This window comes from Mya arenaria, chromosome 13, assembly GCF_026914265.1.
Source record: "Mya arenaria isolate MELC-2E11 chromosome 13, ASM2691426v1".
Taxonomy (NCBI): Eukaryota; Metazoa; Mollusca; class Bivalvia; order Myida; family Myidae; genus Mya; species Mya arenaria.
The window spans coordinates 17,129,231-17,146,056 of record NC_069134.1 but is presented as its reverse complement, the minus strand read 5'-3'; the positions used below and the strand labels follow the sequence as shown (position 1 = coordinate 17,146,056).

The 16,826-nt window shown below is 36.9% G+C and overlaps 2 protein-coding genes and 1 long non-coding RNA gene across 4 annotated transcripts in view; 2 read left to right on the top strand and 1 right to left on the bottom strand.

Moving 5' to 3' along the window:
* Positions 1 to 201: 201 nt before the first annotated feature.
* On the top strand, positions 202 to 6,613 carry LOC128214208 (uncharacterized). Its single transcript, XR_008257886.1, has 3 exons — positions 202 to 337; positions 4,536 to 4,593; positions 5,482 to 6,613. It is a non-coding gene; the product is annotated as an uncharacterized LOC128214208 (long non-coding RNA).
* On the bottom strand, positions 513 to 11,828 carry LOC128214202 (uncharacterized). Of its 2 annotated transcripts, XR_008257885.1 has the most exons (4): positions 11,476 to 11,828; positions 4,349 to 4,416; positions 1,364 to 4,150; positions 513 to 1,052 (listed from the first exon to the last, which is right to left on the bottom strand). XR_008257885.1 is itself a non-coding variant. In XM_052920544.1 (3 exons), the coding sequence occupies exon 3, from the start codon at positions 4,138 to 4,140 to the stop codon at positions 1,534 to 1,536; it is 2,607 nt and encodes an 868-aa protein (XP_052776504.1). In that variant the 5' UTR covers positions 4,141 to 4,150; positions 4,349 to 4,416; positions 11,476 to 11,828; the 3' UTR covers positions 513 to 1,533. The 2 variants fall into 2 exon arrangements, 1 of the variants encoding a protein (XP_052776504.1); XM_052920544.1 differs by having other exon boundaries at positions 513 to 4,150.
* Positions 7,531 to 16,826, top strand: part of LOC128214204 (ATP-binding cassette sub-family D member 3-like) — a 55,632-nt gene continuing 46,336 nt past the window's right edge. The window contains exon 1 of the mRNA XM_052920547.1: positions 7,531 to 7,555. Coding sequence (XP_052776507.1) covers positions 7,546 to 7,555 — 10 coding nt within the window. The 5' untranslated portion in view covers positions 7,531 to 7,545. The remainder of the gene's footprint in view (positions 7,556 to 16,826) is intronic.

Sequence of the window (16,826 nt, the reverse complement as noted above, 5' to 3'; positions counted from 1 at the left end):
GCAATGGTTTGTAGGTCTATCGCCGAGAGGTGACATAATAAACCATTAAATGGAAAGAGCTGGCAGGTCTGTAGCTGAGAGGTGACATAATTAACCATTAAATGGCAAGGGTTGGCAGGTCTAAGGCCGAGATGTGACATAATAATCCATTTAAAGGCAAGCGCCGGCAGATTGATTGCCAGGAGGTGACTTTTTAAAAGGCAAGGATCGATAAGTATGTAGCCGAGAAGTGACAAAATAAACATACGCACGTATGGGTCGGCAAGTTTAAAGATGAGACCTTAACACAAACTTAGTTTGTTATTCAGAGATAGCCGATATGAATCTTGGAGGAACGGTACTTTTGTTTTCTTTTCCTATCTGTATTTTTTTCAGTTGTATTTGACTTATGAGAACTTTAAAAGTCCTACACACACTTGTTTTCGATCAGTGTTTAGGTTTTTCCTTAAATGGTTGGATATGTATATCGATTTACTCATAAAATTCATAAACTGATGCAAACGATATTTATTTATACATTATTTTATTATCAATCCAAGCATGCAATTAATTATTCGAAGCTAGCAAAAATAGTATTTTATTTCATTACTGTACACAACTATTATACGTATTGTTTTCTTTTGAGCATTGTTAAAACAAATATTTGTTGCATTCTCCTAAACATGTATGTGTACTTCCTTCCTTCCTTCCTTCCTTCCTTCCTTCCTTCCTTCCTTCCTTCCTTCCTTCCTTCCTTCCTTCCTTCCTTCCTTCCTTCCTTCCTTTCTTTCTTTCTTTATACACAAGTATGTAAATGTCTGGTATTTGATTCGATTTTCAAAACTCGTACTGAGATTTCATGACAACAAATATATATTATTATGAACATCGAAAGGTTAACAAGTATAAACATAACGTACACGTACATGTTTGTCTATACTGGACATTATGTCAGGAGCACATGACATAACTAAGACGTTCAACACACCTTGAATACAGGAATATACTCTTGGACCTCTAAAAAGTTCTTCCAAAACACCAATAACGGTTTGTACAAATCCATACGAAATAAACTAATCTAAATATAAGTGAACTACATTTGACATGAAAAGGCTTTACATGTTCAAGTGACACTCTTATTCAAAACCAATACATACGCATGTAAAACAAACATGAATTTTGAGCGATAAACCTTTAACTATTTACTAAATAATGCATTTATGGAAAATATTAATTACTGTTTACAAGATTGTAACCGTGTATTTCATAGCTGAAAACGCAAACATATTTAGTGATTGGTGAATGCTAAAATATTAACGTTGATCTACTATCGTTTCATAAGGTAGAAATACCATGTTTTCTGCACCTTTCTTTCAAATTAAACACAGTATCATTAATAAGATCCACTGTTTTCAACATTTATTCAGCCTTTTCGGTAAATTAAAACAATTGTATTAAATGTGGACAATCTTATTTGGGAGTAAGAGTGTATTAAGATCGATAAAATATTTTTTTTTTCAATATTAAGCGGGACCTAATTTCCATGCATTCTAATCATACGAAAGAAACGAACTTAAATCGGAACTGTTCGTATTTCCCGTCATTTTCGTTGCTAAGCGCTCTTGTAAGATGCACATGATCAATATCCGTTTCGTCGGACAACATCGTCCTCCACGTCCCTGACAAATAGTCGTTGCAGTGGATGGTTCCGCCTGGTATATACAGAGTATGCCTTACTGGAATTTTGAATCCAGTGATATGAATCTCATCGTCATCCGTGAACTTCCCAAGTACGAATGTTCCTGAATTTTCGACCAAGGGACAATCTAGATGTGAAAAGTCGTGTTTCTCAATCCCTGCGCCGCCATTGGTAGCTGTTACGTACTTCTCCAGATATCCGTTTTCGTATGTGAAATCCTGGATACCATGTCGATATAGCAGGGAAACCTTTTCTTGTTGTGTATCAGCGAAACAACATTTGTAGTACCGGAGAAGTTCATTTGTTGCAAGATCCGTCACAATCTGTCCATCAAAATCCTTTGGAAAAATCGCTTTTCCAGACTTTCCAGGAACTGAGCTAGAAACCCATTTCACTCCTTTGATAACGGTATATTTTGGAACCAGTGGCGGAAGGTCGCTGAAACAGGCAATATCTAACAGATTGTATTCTCCTGGAAGGATATCTGCCACCATTCCATGTCCACCTGTCATGACCACAGTACCAGTAGCTGCTGCACGTCGAAACGTTGCAAACTTGTTCCATCTATCTCGAATGTAAGAAGCTATTTCCTTTGCTTCTGCATCGTCGTAAGCTTGTTTCATATGATCTCGGAAAACATCGGATGTTTCATCTTTCTGTATTGCTTTTTCTACTACTGGCATCAAAATGTCAGATGCTCCATTTTGTAGGAGCTGCTGAAAGTCCGTGAACGATATTTCGTCTAAACCGGATTTTGCTGCTTCACCAAACGCCTTTATTACTTTCGTCAATCTGATTGATCTTTTTTTGTCCGATATGTACTCTGTGAATTCTCGGAAATTTAGAGTTCCCGAGCCATCTCTATCCGCTTCCATAAAAGCCCGTCTCATGGCGTTGACGCACTCGGCAGAAGAGGTTTCACACATGACGTGTTTGGAAAAATATTGCTGGAACTCGTCGAACGATACATGTCCTTTGTTGTCCCTGTCGACACTTCTATAAACCAAATTTGTTTCTTGTTTTGTCATTTGAAGGCCAATACATTGAAGAAATGCTGCAAACTCATCCCTGTCGATCCTTCCATTCCCGTTTTTGTCCATCTTCATAAACAACGCTTTCATTTTCATCGTGTTTGCATGAATAAAGTTTTCTGGCCTCAACATTTCTTTTTTGTCTTCGTCGTCATCGCAGTTATCCTGTTTGCTTCCTTTGTCTGAAATGCTCGTTTTTGTGCTTGTACAAGAGCCAGCATCACCGTTCAAGCATGCTGCAAACTCCTTCCTGTCAATCAGGCCATTCCCGTCTTTGTCCATCAGCACAACCCCGGTTTTCATTTTGACTGTGTTTGCATGAATAAGGTTTTCTGGCCTCAACATTTCATCTTGGTCTTCTTCGTAGTGAACCCTATTCCCCTTTTCGTCTGAAATTATCGGTTTTGTGGTTGTAGATGGGCCATTATCACCTTCCTGGGTCTGGCCATGCTCGTATTTCTTTTCAAGGCTGCGTCGCACATTTAATAACTTTTGAATTGGTGTTGTTTTCTCTCTGCAGCACTTGATGGCTTCTTCAAGGGCCGACAACCACGACAATCTTTCTTTATCACTACCAACAGCAATTTCCAAATCCATTTCAAGTTCATTTGATACCATGAATCGACCCTTCATTTTGCGAAACCAACGACTGTAGTCTTCCAGGCAGAGTAATTTTGTGTGCTTTGTTATGAAGAGTTCTCCTCGTATTCGACTTGACTTTGATGAAGCACTTTCCTCCTTGCAGTAAATTATTGTATTTGCTGTAAGGATGCACCATTTGTGAGCCCAGTTTGTCCAGTTGGCTTTCATTTTGGTACGTGTGTAGACCCACCCGGACTTCATTACTTCAGTGACAATACTTGAATACAAAGAAGTTATGCTCTTCTGCATTTCATCCTGGTGTGTCTCGCGCAGAATTGTGTCTTCAATAATATCAACGAGGTCTTGAAATGACGCCCCTTTGATATTGAAGACTTCGCTGCATTTCCACATCTTGCCAATGGTTGTGAACATTTTCTCCATGAACCAGTTCCCCTCCCTCTGACGGATGACAGGTGGGTATGAACGCTCGTCTGTCAGACGGTTTGATATCAGCCAAAGTTTTCGAGTGTCTTCTTTGTTTAGAGACGTTTTGTAGTATGGCTGGCAAAGCTCCCAGCATTTTCTTTCTATTTCATCGAAAAGAACATGGCGCGGATATCCCTTTTCTCTTAGATGACAATCAACGTATCGCTTGAAAGATGAGAAAGTGATGACATCATCACTTTTAAAAACGTCTTTAAATACTCTTTCAGAATAATGAACAGACTCCAGATCTGCAAATTCTGCGACTATTTCTTTGATGGATTCCTTTGGTATGTCTCCGCTCTTGTTATGAAGACCCTTCGCAAACGCAGTTTGCCACACACAAGTCAGCTGTTCCCCAGGCATGGCAATGCTTCTGTTACAATAAAAAAAATATGACTTTATGATGATACTGAGAAATGATTTACAAAAAAACCCCATATCTTTATGTGAACTTTTTAATAGATGCGAACACCATTTAATTTGTTTTAGCTAAATTCATGACTACTAACAAACACATTAGTAAAACATAAATGATAATAAAAAAACATTCAATATGATTGTAAAAATGTACCTCAACTATACAATGCCCGCTATCAGCTGTCAGTTATACGAACACCTAATGGCTCCAATTCCTCCAATCTGTAATACAAAGCAAAACTAGACAAGTTCTAGACACGTTTAAGATCAACGAAACATTAAGGTGTTTTATTGAATATCTTGTATCCTTTGTCTTCACTGAAACTGAGTTTTAATTTCAGTGGGATGGCCAACACCAACTGGACAAGATATGGCATCCAAATACCAGAACAGATTTCAGTGAGCATTTTGAATATGGATAAAAATTATCAAATTATGTCGGGAATATTTAAAAACATGATATGAAAACATATTAGATGACCGTTCCCGCGACTTAAATTCTAACAATGAATGTGAGCGCCAAATACAGGTAATCAAGTGAAGAATTACCGAAAAGGAATATAAGGTACTACAGGTACAAGAGTTAACTCCCTTATAGTTATGATTTTTAAGCAAAAATTGCAAATTAGATAACAAGGTATAATATCCATTCACGATTGTTTTATATTTATATATCATTAAATCTGTCAAACACATACAACTACTTGTGTGTTTTTTTCGGCAAGTTTTGATTGCGGTGTTACTATTTGGCATTTTCAATTCATGTTCTATGTTTACGTTAGGTAGGGAATGACCCAGTCATAAGAGCAACCATGCCTTTGTTTATAACGCGTTTGTTATTCATATCAGAAAATAGCTCATTGAGCTAATGTTTCTTGTTAGCATAATTACCCGACTTTAAATAAAGAGTCGTGTATCTTAAATTGTACCTTGTACCCTGTTACAATACGTCACTCATTTATAACGTTATTGGGCGGAAACAATTTTTCTAAGTTTATTAAATTGTGACTGTGATTGATTAGCAATGCAACCCCAATGATTAAGTTAATATTAGATTTCTACATGAAAAGACGTATCACTTTACATCAGACCTAATTAAAGATTTTGAGCAGACACAGTTGTTTTATATTTTGAGTAACAGTCACCTTGAAGCCACATACCCCAAATCATGCAAATGCAATCCTAAGTTTTGTCTCCAGGTGAGCTTGCTGTATATTAAGTTCAATAATTGTACGTCCCTAATAACAAAAACTATTGAGAACACACCGTTCTTTTGTCTATTTTCAGTAACAGCAGCCTTGACTTTGAGCCCACGTTCCCGAATGCAAGTATTAGATACGTCTCCACCTGACCTTTCTACATACTAAATTTGGGCGTTTTTGTTGGTAATAAACTAGTTTCGGTTTTATGTTGGTTTCGCGAGCGGTGTCATTGCTGTGACAGTTTCAAACAAAATAAAAACCACTTTCATCTTTTGTTTTACGAAACCGAAACTGTCGAACTATCGCAAAACCCACCGGAGTCGATTTCGTTCCATCCGAAAACTAGCTCACTTGAAAAAAAACCCACAAACATGGCGGAGAGTGATTCACCAGGTGTGTTGGAATACCATCAAGTTTAAACAGGCAAACGACTATCTGCGGTAATATTATTTTGAATATATATAGGAATAATGGCTATATGCGGAAGCTCCATCATGTTGTTGAAGCTGTACACAAAACCATGCGTTTGCTACATTAAGCCAAGCTTTCGAAACAGGTTTTCAAACCGCCGACACACTCGGACGCGACACCCTCGGACGCGACACCCTCGGAACCAACACTGAAACTAGTGTGGTATGAACAGAAACACCCCAAGTTTCATTACTTAACTTGATATCAAGGTATTGAGCTGAAACCGTTTATGTTTAAAAGTGACTAACTTTGACCCCACATATCCTTAGTGCAATCTCAAGCTACGTCTAATTTAACGAGTTGGACAAAATATTTGGACTGTCCATTCCTCAATTATTGGACAATTAGTAGAAATAAAGTACGAATCGCAGTCCAATAACCCGTATTATACTATAGAGTACAAAAAGAACATGGATGCCGTCAAAAACATGTTTTAAAACCGATGATTACATTGGTATAAATATAACACACTTGAAACCATTAACGCTGTATTTTTTATTTGTCTCCTGCCGACTTTACACTATTTTTTTTGTCGTAGAGTGGATTTATTTTCGTAATTTCCTATTACATGTTCATTTTTAAGTGAACATGTTAAAGTTTGAACTTTTTTTTAAACTTTCTACAAAAGTGATATATCCTGATACAGGTCGGTTTGGTACAGAATCCCGGTTATCAAAAAAAAAAAATGGGAAAAAGGAAAGTTATGTCTTTCTATCAACTCTATAGTTTTGAAGATGTAAGTGGAAACCAAGAACTTGTTTGGCCTTTTTATTTGCATATTATTATTTTTTATGACTGATCCACATTGCAATAGATGTGAGTCACACAGCTATCAATATATCCCACTTCACTGTGTTTACTGTGGTATAACATCACACATGCTTCGTATTGTCTGGTATAAGGCACATTGTGATCAAATGGTAAGCACGTTTGCGCGATACGTTGGAGGTACTGAGTTCGATCCTTGGCAAAGTCAAGGTTTTTGTGTGTGTTTTGTCAGTATTAATGCTCATGATTTATGTATAAATACCAACAGGGGTGGTTCAGGGACTTGGCGTTAGAGTTAGCGCATTTTCATGGCACAGAACACCAACCATGCACTTTTTGTCAAAAATGTTTGCACAACTTCATATCACTATCTATAGGCGAGTGCAAGAGTTCAATTTCACAAATGCATGTTTCGCCTTTTTTACATTATCGAATTGTAAAACATGTTAGTGGTGTAAGGTTGTGTAGATACGTCAGATGCGCATTATACATTATAATAATAACTGTAAAATAAATGCCGTTAAACTGACTAAAGCAAAACAAAATACAAATAGAACGTCGACAAAGGCGAGAGATATTTAATACGACCACGAAGCAGACTGTGGAAATCAACACGTCTGGAAAACAGCATTGGTCTGATACCAATTATTCGCAGCCTATTGAAGTTAGATTTTAACAAAAAATAAGAGTCAGTTTACGTGAATGATAAATTACGATGGATAATGTTCGCCGTAATTTATTATTAATTATGCTTAACGTTTAGATTTCAAGTGTTAACTGGGCAAGTGTGAACTCGTTTATAGCATGGTTTACGTGTGGCACACCTCATTCTGTTTGTTTTTGTTCATGGCTAAAGGCTTGTACGCGCATTTGAACCCTGCCGGAGAACGCTTTTCAGTTAAGGCTAAAAATGATTTCGGGTTAGTATGATAGTGGTCTTAATAAAAAATAGAATGCATATTTGCTTCAAATCGAAAAGTAAACAAGTTAACTATGTTTTGAAACTATCTTTCATTTACTATTTTTGAAACAAATCGTAATTTTATTCTTTTTTCACATTTATAGATTTTGAGAGAGGAGCGTAATTATATTCAGACTTTGGGGTGTTCTAGTATTCAACACAATTCATTAATTTAAACATATTTTTCTGCTGCAATTAGTGTACCTTATGTTTTTATGAATTATAGTTGAAGCTTACTGGAAAATAATTGATTGTAAAAAAGCCACACTAAATTGATGGATCGTTCGACGGAGAGACCACACCTTTTTCAGAAAATAACCCCAAATAAATATCCTCCAACATGAATGACGCATCGCCATTGGTCCAGGACTGGTCACGCGATGATCCCATATTTTTTTATATTGGGTCACTAATCCTTATATCGTACCAAAATGGCTTCTATTTTCCGATTCCGGTGAATAAAAAAAACATTTTTCAGGTAGTGTTGACGTCTTGATCAATTTAACGGCTGTCGCCGTGTTATATACGTTACGGGATTCGCATACTCCGAATATGGTTTCCTGCGCCCCGTATATCCAATATCGGGTCACCTTCATGTACTAGCCCTGTAACTTATACTAAATATTTGATCTATTTTTTAAACCGACCGGTCCATTTTTCACCAATATAAAAGGAACACACCGTGGGAACATTTGATTACAATACACTTAGTACTAGGAAGAATAAAGTTAATTATACTAATTCAGGATTATAAAGGCAAACTATCGGTATAACCAAATATTGATTTGTGTGGCCTTAAAAAATATTATTACGACAACACTGACTGACTCATAGTGTTTATTTAACTGATGCATATGTACACCATTGATAAGGGACCGCCTGTTAGGGGTACACGTTTTACCCTGTACATCCATTTTTAGCTCGACGTTTCGAACTAAAGTTAAAGTTGAGGGCACATTGTGTCAGGCTAAAGTTTAGGGCAAGTTGGCATTTTTACTTAAAACTCCAATACCATTCATTCAATTCACTTAAAACTTCACATAATTGTTCAGGCGCATCACGCTAAAAGGTTAGATAACTCCATATTATCCTAAATGCAAATCAAGGCCCCTGATTGACAAAGGAACTTAGGTTAAAATTTTAGGGCACATTGTCTCAGTTTAAAGTTTTAGGGCAAGTTGGCATTTTTCACTTTATATAACTCCAATACCCTTCTTTCAATTCACTTAATACTTCACAGAGTTGTTAACGGACATCTCACAATTCGGTAACATAGCTCCATATTTACTCTAAATACATTTTTTTTCTTTCTTTTTTTTGCTTTTGGCAGGCACATTTTTTTGGTAATTTTAACCAAAATGAAACCTGTTTATTAGAATGATGTACGCCGTTGTTTGTGCGGGCCGACATGAGGGCGGCGTCAAACCTACCTATAGTATGGAGTAATTAAAGTTAGGATTTTAGTTAGGTTTAACACATGGTGATATTTTGTATATAGGAAGAGTTTATGAAGACCTTGCATGCGATTGCGTTCGGTGCAGCTACGGTCAAGTTCAAGGTCATTATTACTAAAAATTGAAGAGTGGTTGGTACTGAATTATTTTGGTAAGAATTGACATATTGCAACTAAACTAGATACATAGGAAAAGTAAATAGTGACCTTTCATGGAATTGTGGTTGGTACTCAGAGAGTCATTGTCAAGGTCAAAGTCACTGTAACTAAAAACAGAAATATTTAGTAAAAACACTTTAGTTAGGGTTGACATATTGTGATCAAACTTAATATATATTAGTTTATGGAGGCATTTGATGGGAAAGCGTTTGAGATCCTAGGGTCAAGGTCACTGTTACTAAAAATAGAAAAATGGTTGGTACTTAATAATTTATTTAGGGTTGACATATTGCACCCCACCTTGGTATATAGGAAGAGATTATTGAGACCTTTATGGGAATGCATTTGGGCCCCTAGGGTCAATGTCAAGGTCACTGTTACTAAAAATGGATAACCGTTTGGTGCTGAATAACTTGAGTTAGGCTTGACATAGTGTGACCAAACTTTGAATGCAGAAAATGTTTTTGTAGGCTTAACATGGGTTGCATTTGGGGGCTCTAGGTTGAAGGTCAAGCTAGGTCACTGTTAATACAAATAGAAAAAAAATACATTTAAAACTGAATCTCACATCGAAGGCTAAAGTTTCTTCTGTCAATCATTAAAAACCTGGTTATGTCGCATTGCTTGTTAACATTTTTTGTTTGTCTTTTTATTATTGCTTTTGAAAGGCACATGTTACATCATTATTGTATTCATTTCTAAGACAAAGCGGCTTATAATTGAGCGCGCTGTCTTACGATATCTCTTGTTTAGCTAACTGACAATATGGTTTAAATTGCCTTATGGCTTTAACAAAACCCAGGCTTGGTTTGCAAATTCATTTAAGTGTAATTTGAAACATTTCAAACAGAAGTAATATATCGCAAGCAGTTAGAAGTTTTGATTTTCTTCGTTTAATAGTTTTGTTCCCTTTCTTATTAAAAGAACACAAAAACCTTAACATTTCATTCATTGTGCAGTTGTCCGCGTATTATTACTACATTTTGCAGATGATGAATGTTTGATGAAATCAATAATCATGGCATAAAGCCCGTCCTAAGCCATCATCAAGTGTATACACAGTTAAACACATATGAACAGCTAAAGTTTTTAACAGTCTTTAAATAATTGAAATAGAGGGTACATGACTTTAATACTAGTTGCTCTAAATAACAGTAATAGATATAAATTATTAACATAAAGTCTCTTATAATAGCTTGATCAATATGAATAACGTTTTTTCTTCAATGAACGGCCTTTCGGCAATTGCGAATATTTTCAGATGAACGCAACATCTTCGGGTACGTTTGAATCGCGAATTATCGCGTATATACTAATATTAAAAGCGTACTACTGTTTGGTTTGTGCCAGCAGGTCACGGAGTTTTTAAACAACATGTCGAAAATGTTTCATTTATGATTTTTAAAATGAATGGTTGTTATTAGAATTTCAATTTTACGTCAAAATGTGATTTTATTTCGGGACTATTTTTGTCCGTAGCATTAAAACGTGGAAACTGGTCGGGTCGTTCTATTTACAGCTTGGGTAAGAAAGTGTTACTGTATGGTCATCTTTAAAAGAATAAATTAAGTCTTATTAGCAATTCTAGAATGAAATAATGAACTATTGGTGTAAATGTAAGTAAGGAATGGCGTGAGTGAGACCGAAGGACTTCACGCATACTTTATCCAGTCCAACTTACAAGTAGGTTCAGAGTCCCGATAATGACATCAGTTACGTAATTCATTTCTTACTTAATAAAAAATATAGTCATTCTCTTTCACTAAATCTTAATATCGTTCATTTTCAAAAATTAAAAACTCTAAACATATCTGTAATAAAACAGAATATAACATCTCCATTATCATCCTTGTTTAACTATAAACATGTTTTTAAAGGTCGGGGAGTGCATCTATTATATCCGATCTATATATACATGGATATATCTTGGTTATTTTCGAAGTTCTCCTTATTCTGAAGTAAATTGATTGAATATCGACTCTATTTTTGTTCAAACTGCTCCTGTGTTATGACAAAACGAGAGATTTCTCAGAAAAAGAGTTACTTCTAGCATATAAATGTAAAAGATATTTCACATTTCAGTGCACACATTTCATGAACAAGGCGTACATTCGGGGAAGATACGTCAAGGTATCATTAGGTTTGTTACAGAAGCTGCATGTTATTTTCGTTTTTACGTTCTTAAACATCTTCAAATATTTTGGAATTTAAAACTGACCAATTAGAATAGTTGTTAAGTGTAGTAGCAAGTTTTCACATTTACTCACCAATACAGTCGTGACTGGTACGCTACTTCATGTCTCAAAGTATTTGTCCAACGTATTATGGTCATGAAGTCCTCCAAATAGAACAATAAGTGTGTGAATGACGAATGCATGCCAATCGCTTGCGTTTTTATCTTAACTCCACGTGAATTCCGATGAGCAATCAATTCGTTGAATTTCAAAGACAATATTCAGGATGTTTAAACCATTAAAAACCCCTAGTAATATCATTAAAACCCTTAGTAATTTCATGAAAACAAACTATTTTTTCTTTCTCATTTTAGGATTGGTATATATGGTGTCGTATTACTGCCGTAAGATAACCAGTTAACGCTCGCGAATTGTTTCGTGTGAACGACTTAATTTTCGCGATAATTATCTAGCTATCTAGTTAATATTCGCGATACTTTTTTTGGTAAGATTTATATCATGAGACTAAAAACAGCCTCGTAAGTGCACAGAACTGCCACCAATTACCCTATTTAGCTATACAACACTAACAGGTTAACTAGTTATGGTTTGCGAATTCCACTTAATAAGTAACATAATAACTGGTTAACTAGTTAAGACCATGTTCACCACGCCAACTTGTGTTGCGGCAAGACCATGTTCACCACGACAAGGTGTGTCGCGGCAAGACCATGTTCACCACGACAACGTGTGTCGCGGCAAGACCATGTTCACCACGACACAGTGTTGCGCGGCAAGATCATGTTCACCACGACAACGTGTGTCGCTGCAAGACCATGTTTACCACGACAACGTGTGTCGCGGCAAGACCATGTTCACCACGACAAGGTGTGTCGCGGCAAGACCATGTTCACCACGACAACGTGTTGCACGGCAAGACCATGTTCACCACGACAAGGTGTGTCGCGACAAGACCATGTTCACCACGACAACGTGTGTCGCGGCAAGACCATGTTCACCACGACAACGTGTGTCGCGGCAAGACCATGTTCACCACGACAAGGTGTGTCGCGGCAAGACCATGTTCACCACGACAACGTGTGTCGCGGCAAGACCATGTTCACCACGACAAGGTGTTGCGCGACAAGACCATGTTCACCACGACAACGTGTGTCGCGGCAAGACCATGTTCACCACATCAAGGTGTGTCGCGGCAAGACCTATGTCTGTAGAATTACGGGGACCCAAAATGTGGGAGTTGCGTCCGGTCTGCAGACTTAATCGTTTAGAAAACCCAAAATAAACACGACTACAAAAAATATTTTGGATAATTGGTGCCAAATCTGTCGAAAGATGTCCTAACCCAAGGGAAATGTGCCCAAATTAGGAGTTTGTGTCAAAACTGTTTTCTTGTGTCCACGACTTAGTTATCGCGTGAAAACTACTAACTTTCTCGTTCCCAAGACAAATAATGGCAAGGCCAAGACTTGGAGCAAACTGATTCGCGGGAACGAGTAAATTAGTCAGTGCCACGAAATGCGAAGTAGTGGGTTAGGGATTAAATCAAAGCACTGATGGTGCTGAACGGCTTGAGCGATGATTCCATTTATATGATATTCAAAAACGATCATATGAATGATAGCATGGCACTCCGTCGCTCGCTCTCATGCCTGCCCGTCCACACACCCAACCTGCCGACACAACCGCCCGCCAACTCACCACTCTAAACCCACTCAACTTTAAGAGAATGTGAGCACAATTGTAGTATATATAATACTCTTTCAATTCATACCATAACTTAAACAAAGAGAGTACAACAAATCATTTACATATATACAAACTTAAACCAATTATCCGTAAGGGCACTATATGGAAATAAGAACCATTAGAATGCTTATTAGCATATGACTTACAAACGCAGGGGTGGATATTTGGGCATCGTGTTGTTACACTTATGGCGGTTGTTTGGACGCCCAATATGTTAGTCGTGAATAATATGTTACGAGGATGTCAAACTCGTATTTATTATTTAATTTTGACATTGAATAAATATCCTTTTCACTCACTGTGGTTTATTATTTGGTTGAACTTGTCATGGCCGGCCACTCCTTATTCAGTAGCAATACATGAATATAATTTTATGCCGACAGAAAATATTTTATGGATCTGCGGGTTAAACTGAATCTCCCCTAGCTAATTCTGCGGGTTGAACCGGTTACATCTTAACTTAAGCATGGCTTATCAGCGTTCCACGCCGTGACCAGTGGTCAGGAAGTGTGTGCGTGGCTTATCAGTGGCCACGTGGTGTGTATCGGCCTATCGCTAGCCTCACGCTTCGGCCATTCTAGAAAAAATCTTCAGAGATACGTGCTTGCGAATTTTGAGCAAAATAGTTTGCATAATTTTCCTCCACCTCCCAATCCACCTCCATACAGTTTTTCAAACAATCTATGTATATTATTTAATACATGTCTTTATGAGGTATATTTGTAGTGCAATTAACATATTTCTAAATTGATTGTGTATAATTTTATTCTTCATGTCCATGAATATATACATGTTTATGCATTTGTTCTAGTATATGTGGGTTTTATTGTTGCACGTTTATTGGGCGTTCGCGGTTGTTTGGACGCCCAATATGCTAGTCGTGAATAATATGTTACGAGGATGTCAAACTCGTATTTATTATTTAATTTTTACATTGAATAAATGTCCTTTTCACTCACTGTGGTTTATTATTCACGTCTCCCATTTGGTTGAACTTGTTATGGCCAGCCACTCCTTATTCAGTAGCAATACATAAATACATAGCAATACAGAGGAAAATGACCAAGCTTAGTTGGAGCATGAACTTTAACATACGTTTACAAACTCTGAGGTACTAGTATATATTAATGGATAATGATATAGGATATATGTTCTTCTATCTTACATAAATTTCTACTGGGTGTATTCCGTCCATTAAAGCTAATTTCACTGCTAGAGCATTGCAGGCAGAAGGGAGAAAAACGCACTGAATTAATTAAGTATTGTACATCTGAATTTCCTCCCCTTTATTATCTTATTTATATAATTATTATGTAATAAAGTTCCAATGAGGTCAAAACCAGAACTTCAAGGAGTTTTCCAGTTTATAGGAGTTTTCCCTTTCATATCCATGTTTTATACGTGTGTTTTACTGTTAATATACGCAAACTATTACATTATATTACATGAACTTATTTTGCAAAGCAAACAGTATTCCAGGTATGTTTCAGAGACTGATTTTCATAAAAAAAATCTGGTACCTCCGAGAATGACGTTCAACTTCACATGGAATTTGTGTGGTCTATAACATAAGTCTAAAACTAATGCTCAAGCCTAAAAATATCGTTCTCAAATGTCATCTACACGTATATGCCACCATTCTAACAATTGACTAGCGTTCGCCCATAACTAAGTTATGTCATGGCCACGACTTACTATCTCGTTCCCGTGACGTATAATGTCGTGCTCACGACTTAAGAGATTACTAATTCGTGGGCACGAGCTAGTAAGTCGTGGCCACCGGAAAAAATATGTTCACACATGTCATCTCTATGCCACGATGACCGTACATACGATTTACTTTTTCATTCACAGGATGAATAATGCCGTAGCTACGACTTACAGATTACGTAATCTCGGGAACATAGTAGTTTGTGGCAACACGTTCACACATGTCCCCCACTATGCCAAAGTACAAACGACTTACTATCTCATTCCAACGACTTAGATGGTCGTGGCCAAGAGATATCTAAGTCGTGGGAACGAGAAGCCGGTGAGGTGTGACCACGACAACTAAATCGTGGCCACAAGTTAACTAAGTCGTGGGAACGACATAAGTCGTGGGAATCAATAAGTCATGGCCACGAGATACAAATAATATTTACACATTAAGTTAGTAATTCATTAAATTTAGTCTAATGCCGTTATGTCGAACTCTGTTATCTCCAAAAAGGTCATGTCAAACTTATTTTCCCGGTCTGGACCTGTTTAAAACAATTACGCTTGGTATGTCATTTTTTTATCTCGAATATTCGCTATATTAAAGTCATTTTCAAATCCCTGAGATCGAGTTTCAGACATTTCCTTCATCATTTATGTTGAACTGCAAGTCAAGCTAAAGGTAAAAAAACTCCACAGTAGTATCTGAAAGGTGAGCTTTTCATACAATTAGTTAACGCAGTAAAAATTAGTAAAAGCAGATGAATGGATATGAATTATGACTCTTGATCAAAGTTGAAAGCAGTTTATGCTTCTTTCCTTCAGTTCTCACGTTCCAGATAGTATGAATAATAACTCCACGTGAATGCCGATGAGCAATTAATCCCTTGAATTTGAAAAACGATATCCAGGAAGTTAAAACCCTTTAAAACCCTTAGTAATTTTATTGAAACAAACTATTTTTACACACACTGTCATTGTCATTATTAACGCTTGTACAAAGGTTCATGATGAAATCCTTAACTATTTTACACCTGCACTGCATTTTAGCACCTGCACAAAGTTTCGTATTAATATTCTGGTATATTTTACACATGCACTGCATTTTGAGCACCTGCACAAAGCTTCATCACGGTTTAAATCTACGACTATTTTACACCTGCACTGCCATTTTAGCACCTGCACAAAGTTTCATGGTTAAATCCTCGACTATTTTACACCTGCACTGCAATTTTAGCACCTGCACAAAGTTTCATGTTAATATCCTCGTCTATTTTACACCTGCACTGCCTTTTGAGCACCTGCACAAAGTTTCATGTTAATATCCTTGTCTATTTACACCTGCACTGCCATTTTAGCACCTGCACAAAGTTTCATGATTAAATCATCGACTATTTTACACCTGCCTGCAATTTTAGCACCTGCATAAAGTTTCATGTTAATATCCTTGTCTATTTTACACCTGCACTGCATTTTCAGCACCTGCACAAAGTTTCATGTTAATATACTTATATATTTTACACCTGCACTGCAATTTTAGCACCTGCACAAAGTTTCGTATTAATATTCTGGTATAATTTACACATGTACTGCATTTTGAACACCTGCACAAAGCTTCATCACGGTTTAAATCTACGACTTTTTTACACCTGCACTGCCATTTTAGCACCAGCACAAAGTTTCATGTTTAAATCATCGACTATTTTACACCTGCACTGCAATTTTAGCACCTGCACAAAGTTTCATGTTAATATCCTTGTCTATTTTACACCTGCACATCATTTTCAGCACATGCACAAAGTTTCAAGTTAATATCCTTGTCTATTTTACACCTGCACTGCCATTTTAGCACCTGCACAAAGTTTCATGTTTAAATCATCGACTATTTTACACCTGCACTGCAATTTTAGCACCTGCACAAAGTTTCATGTTAATATCCTTGTCTATTTTACACCTGCACATCATTTTCAGCACATGCA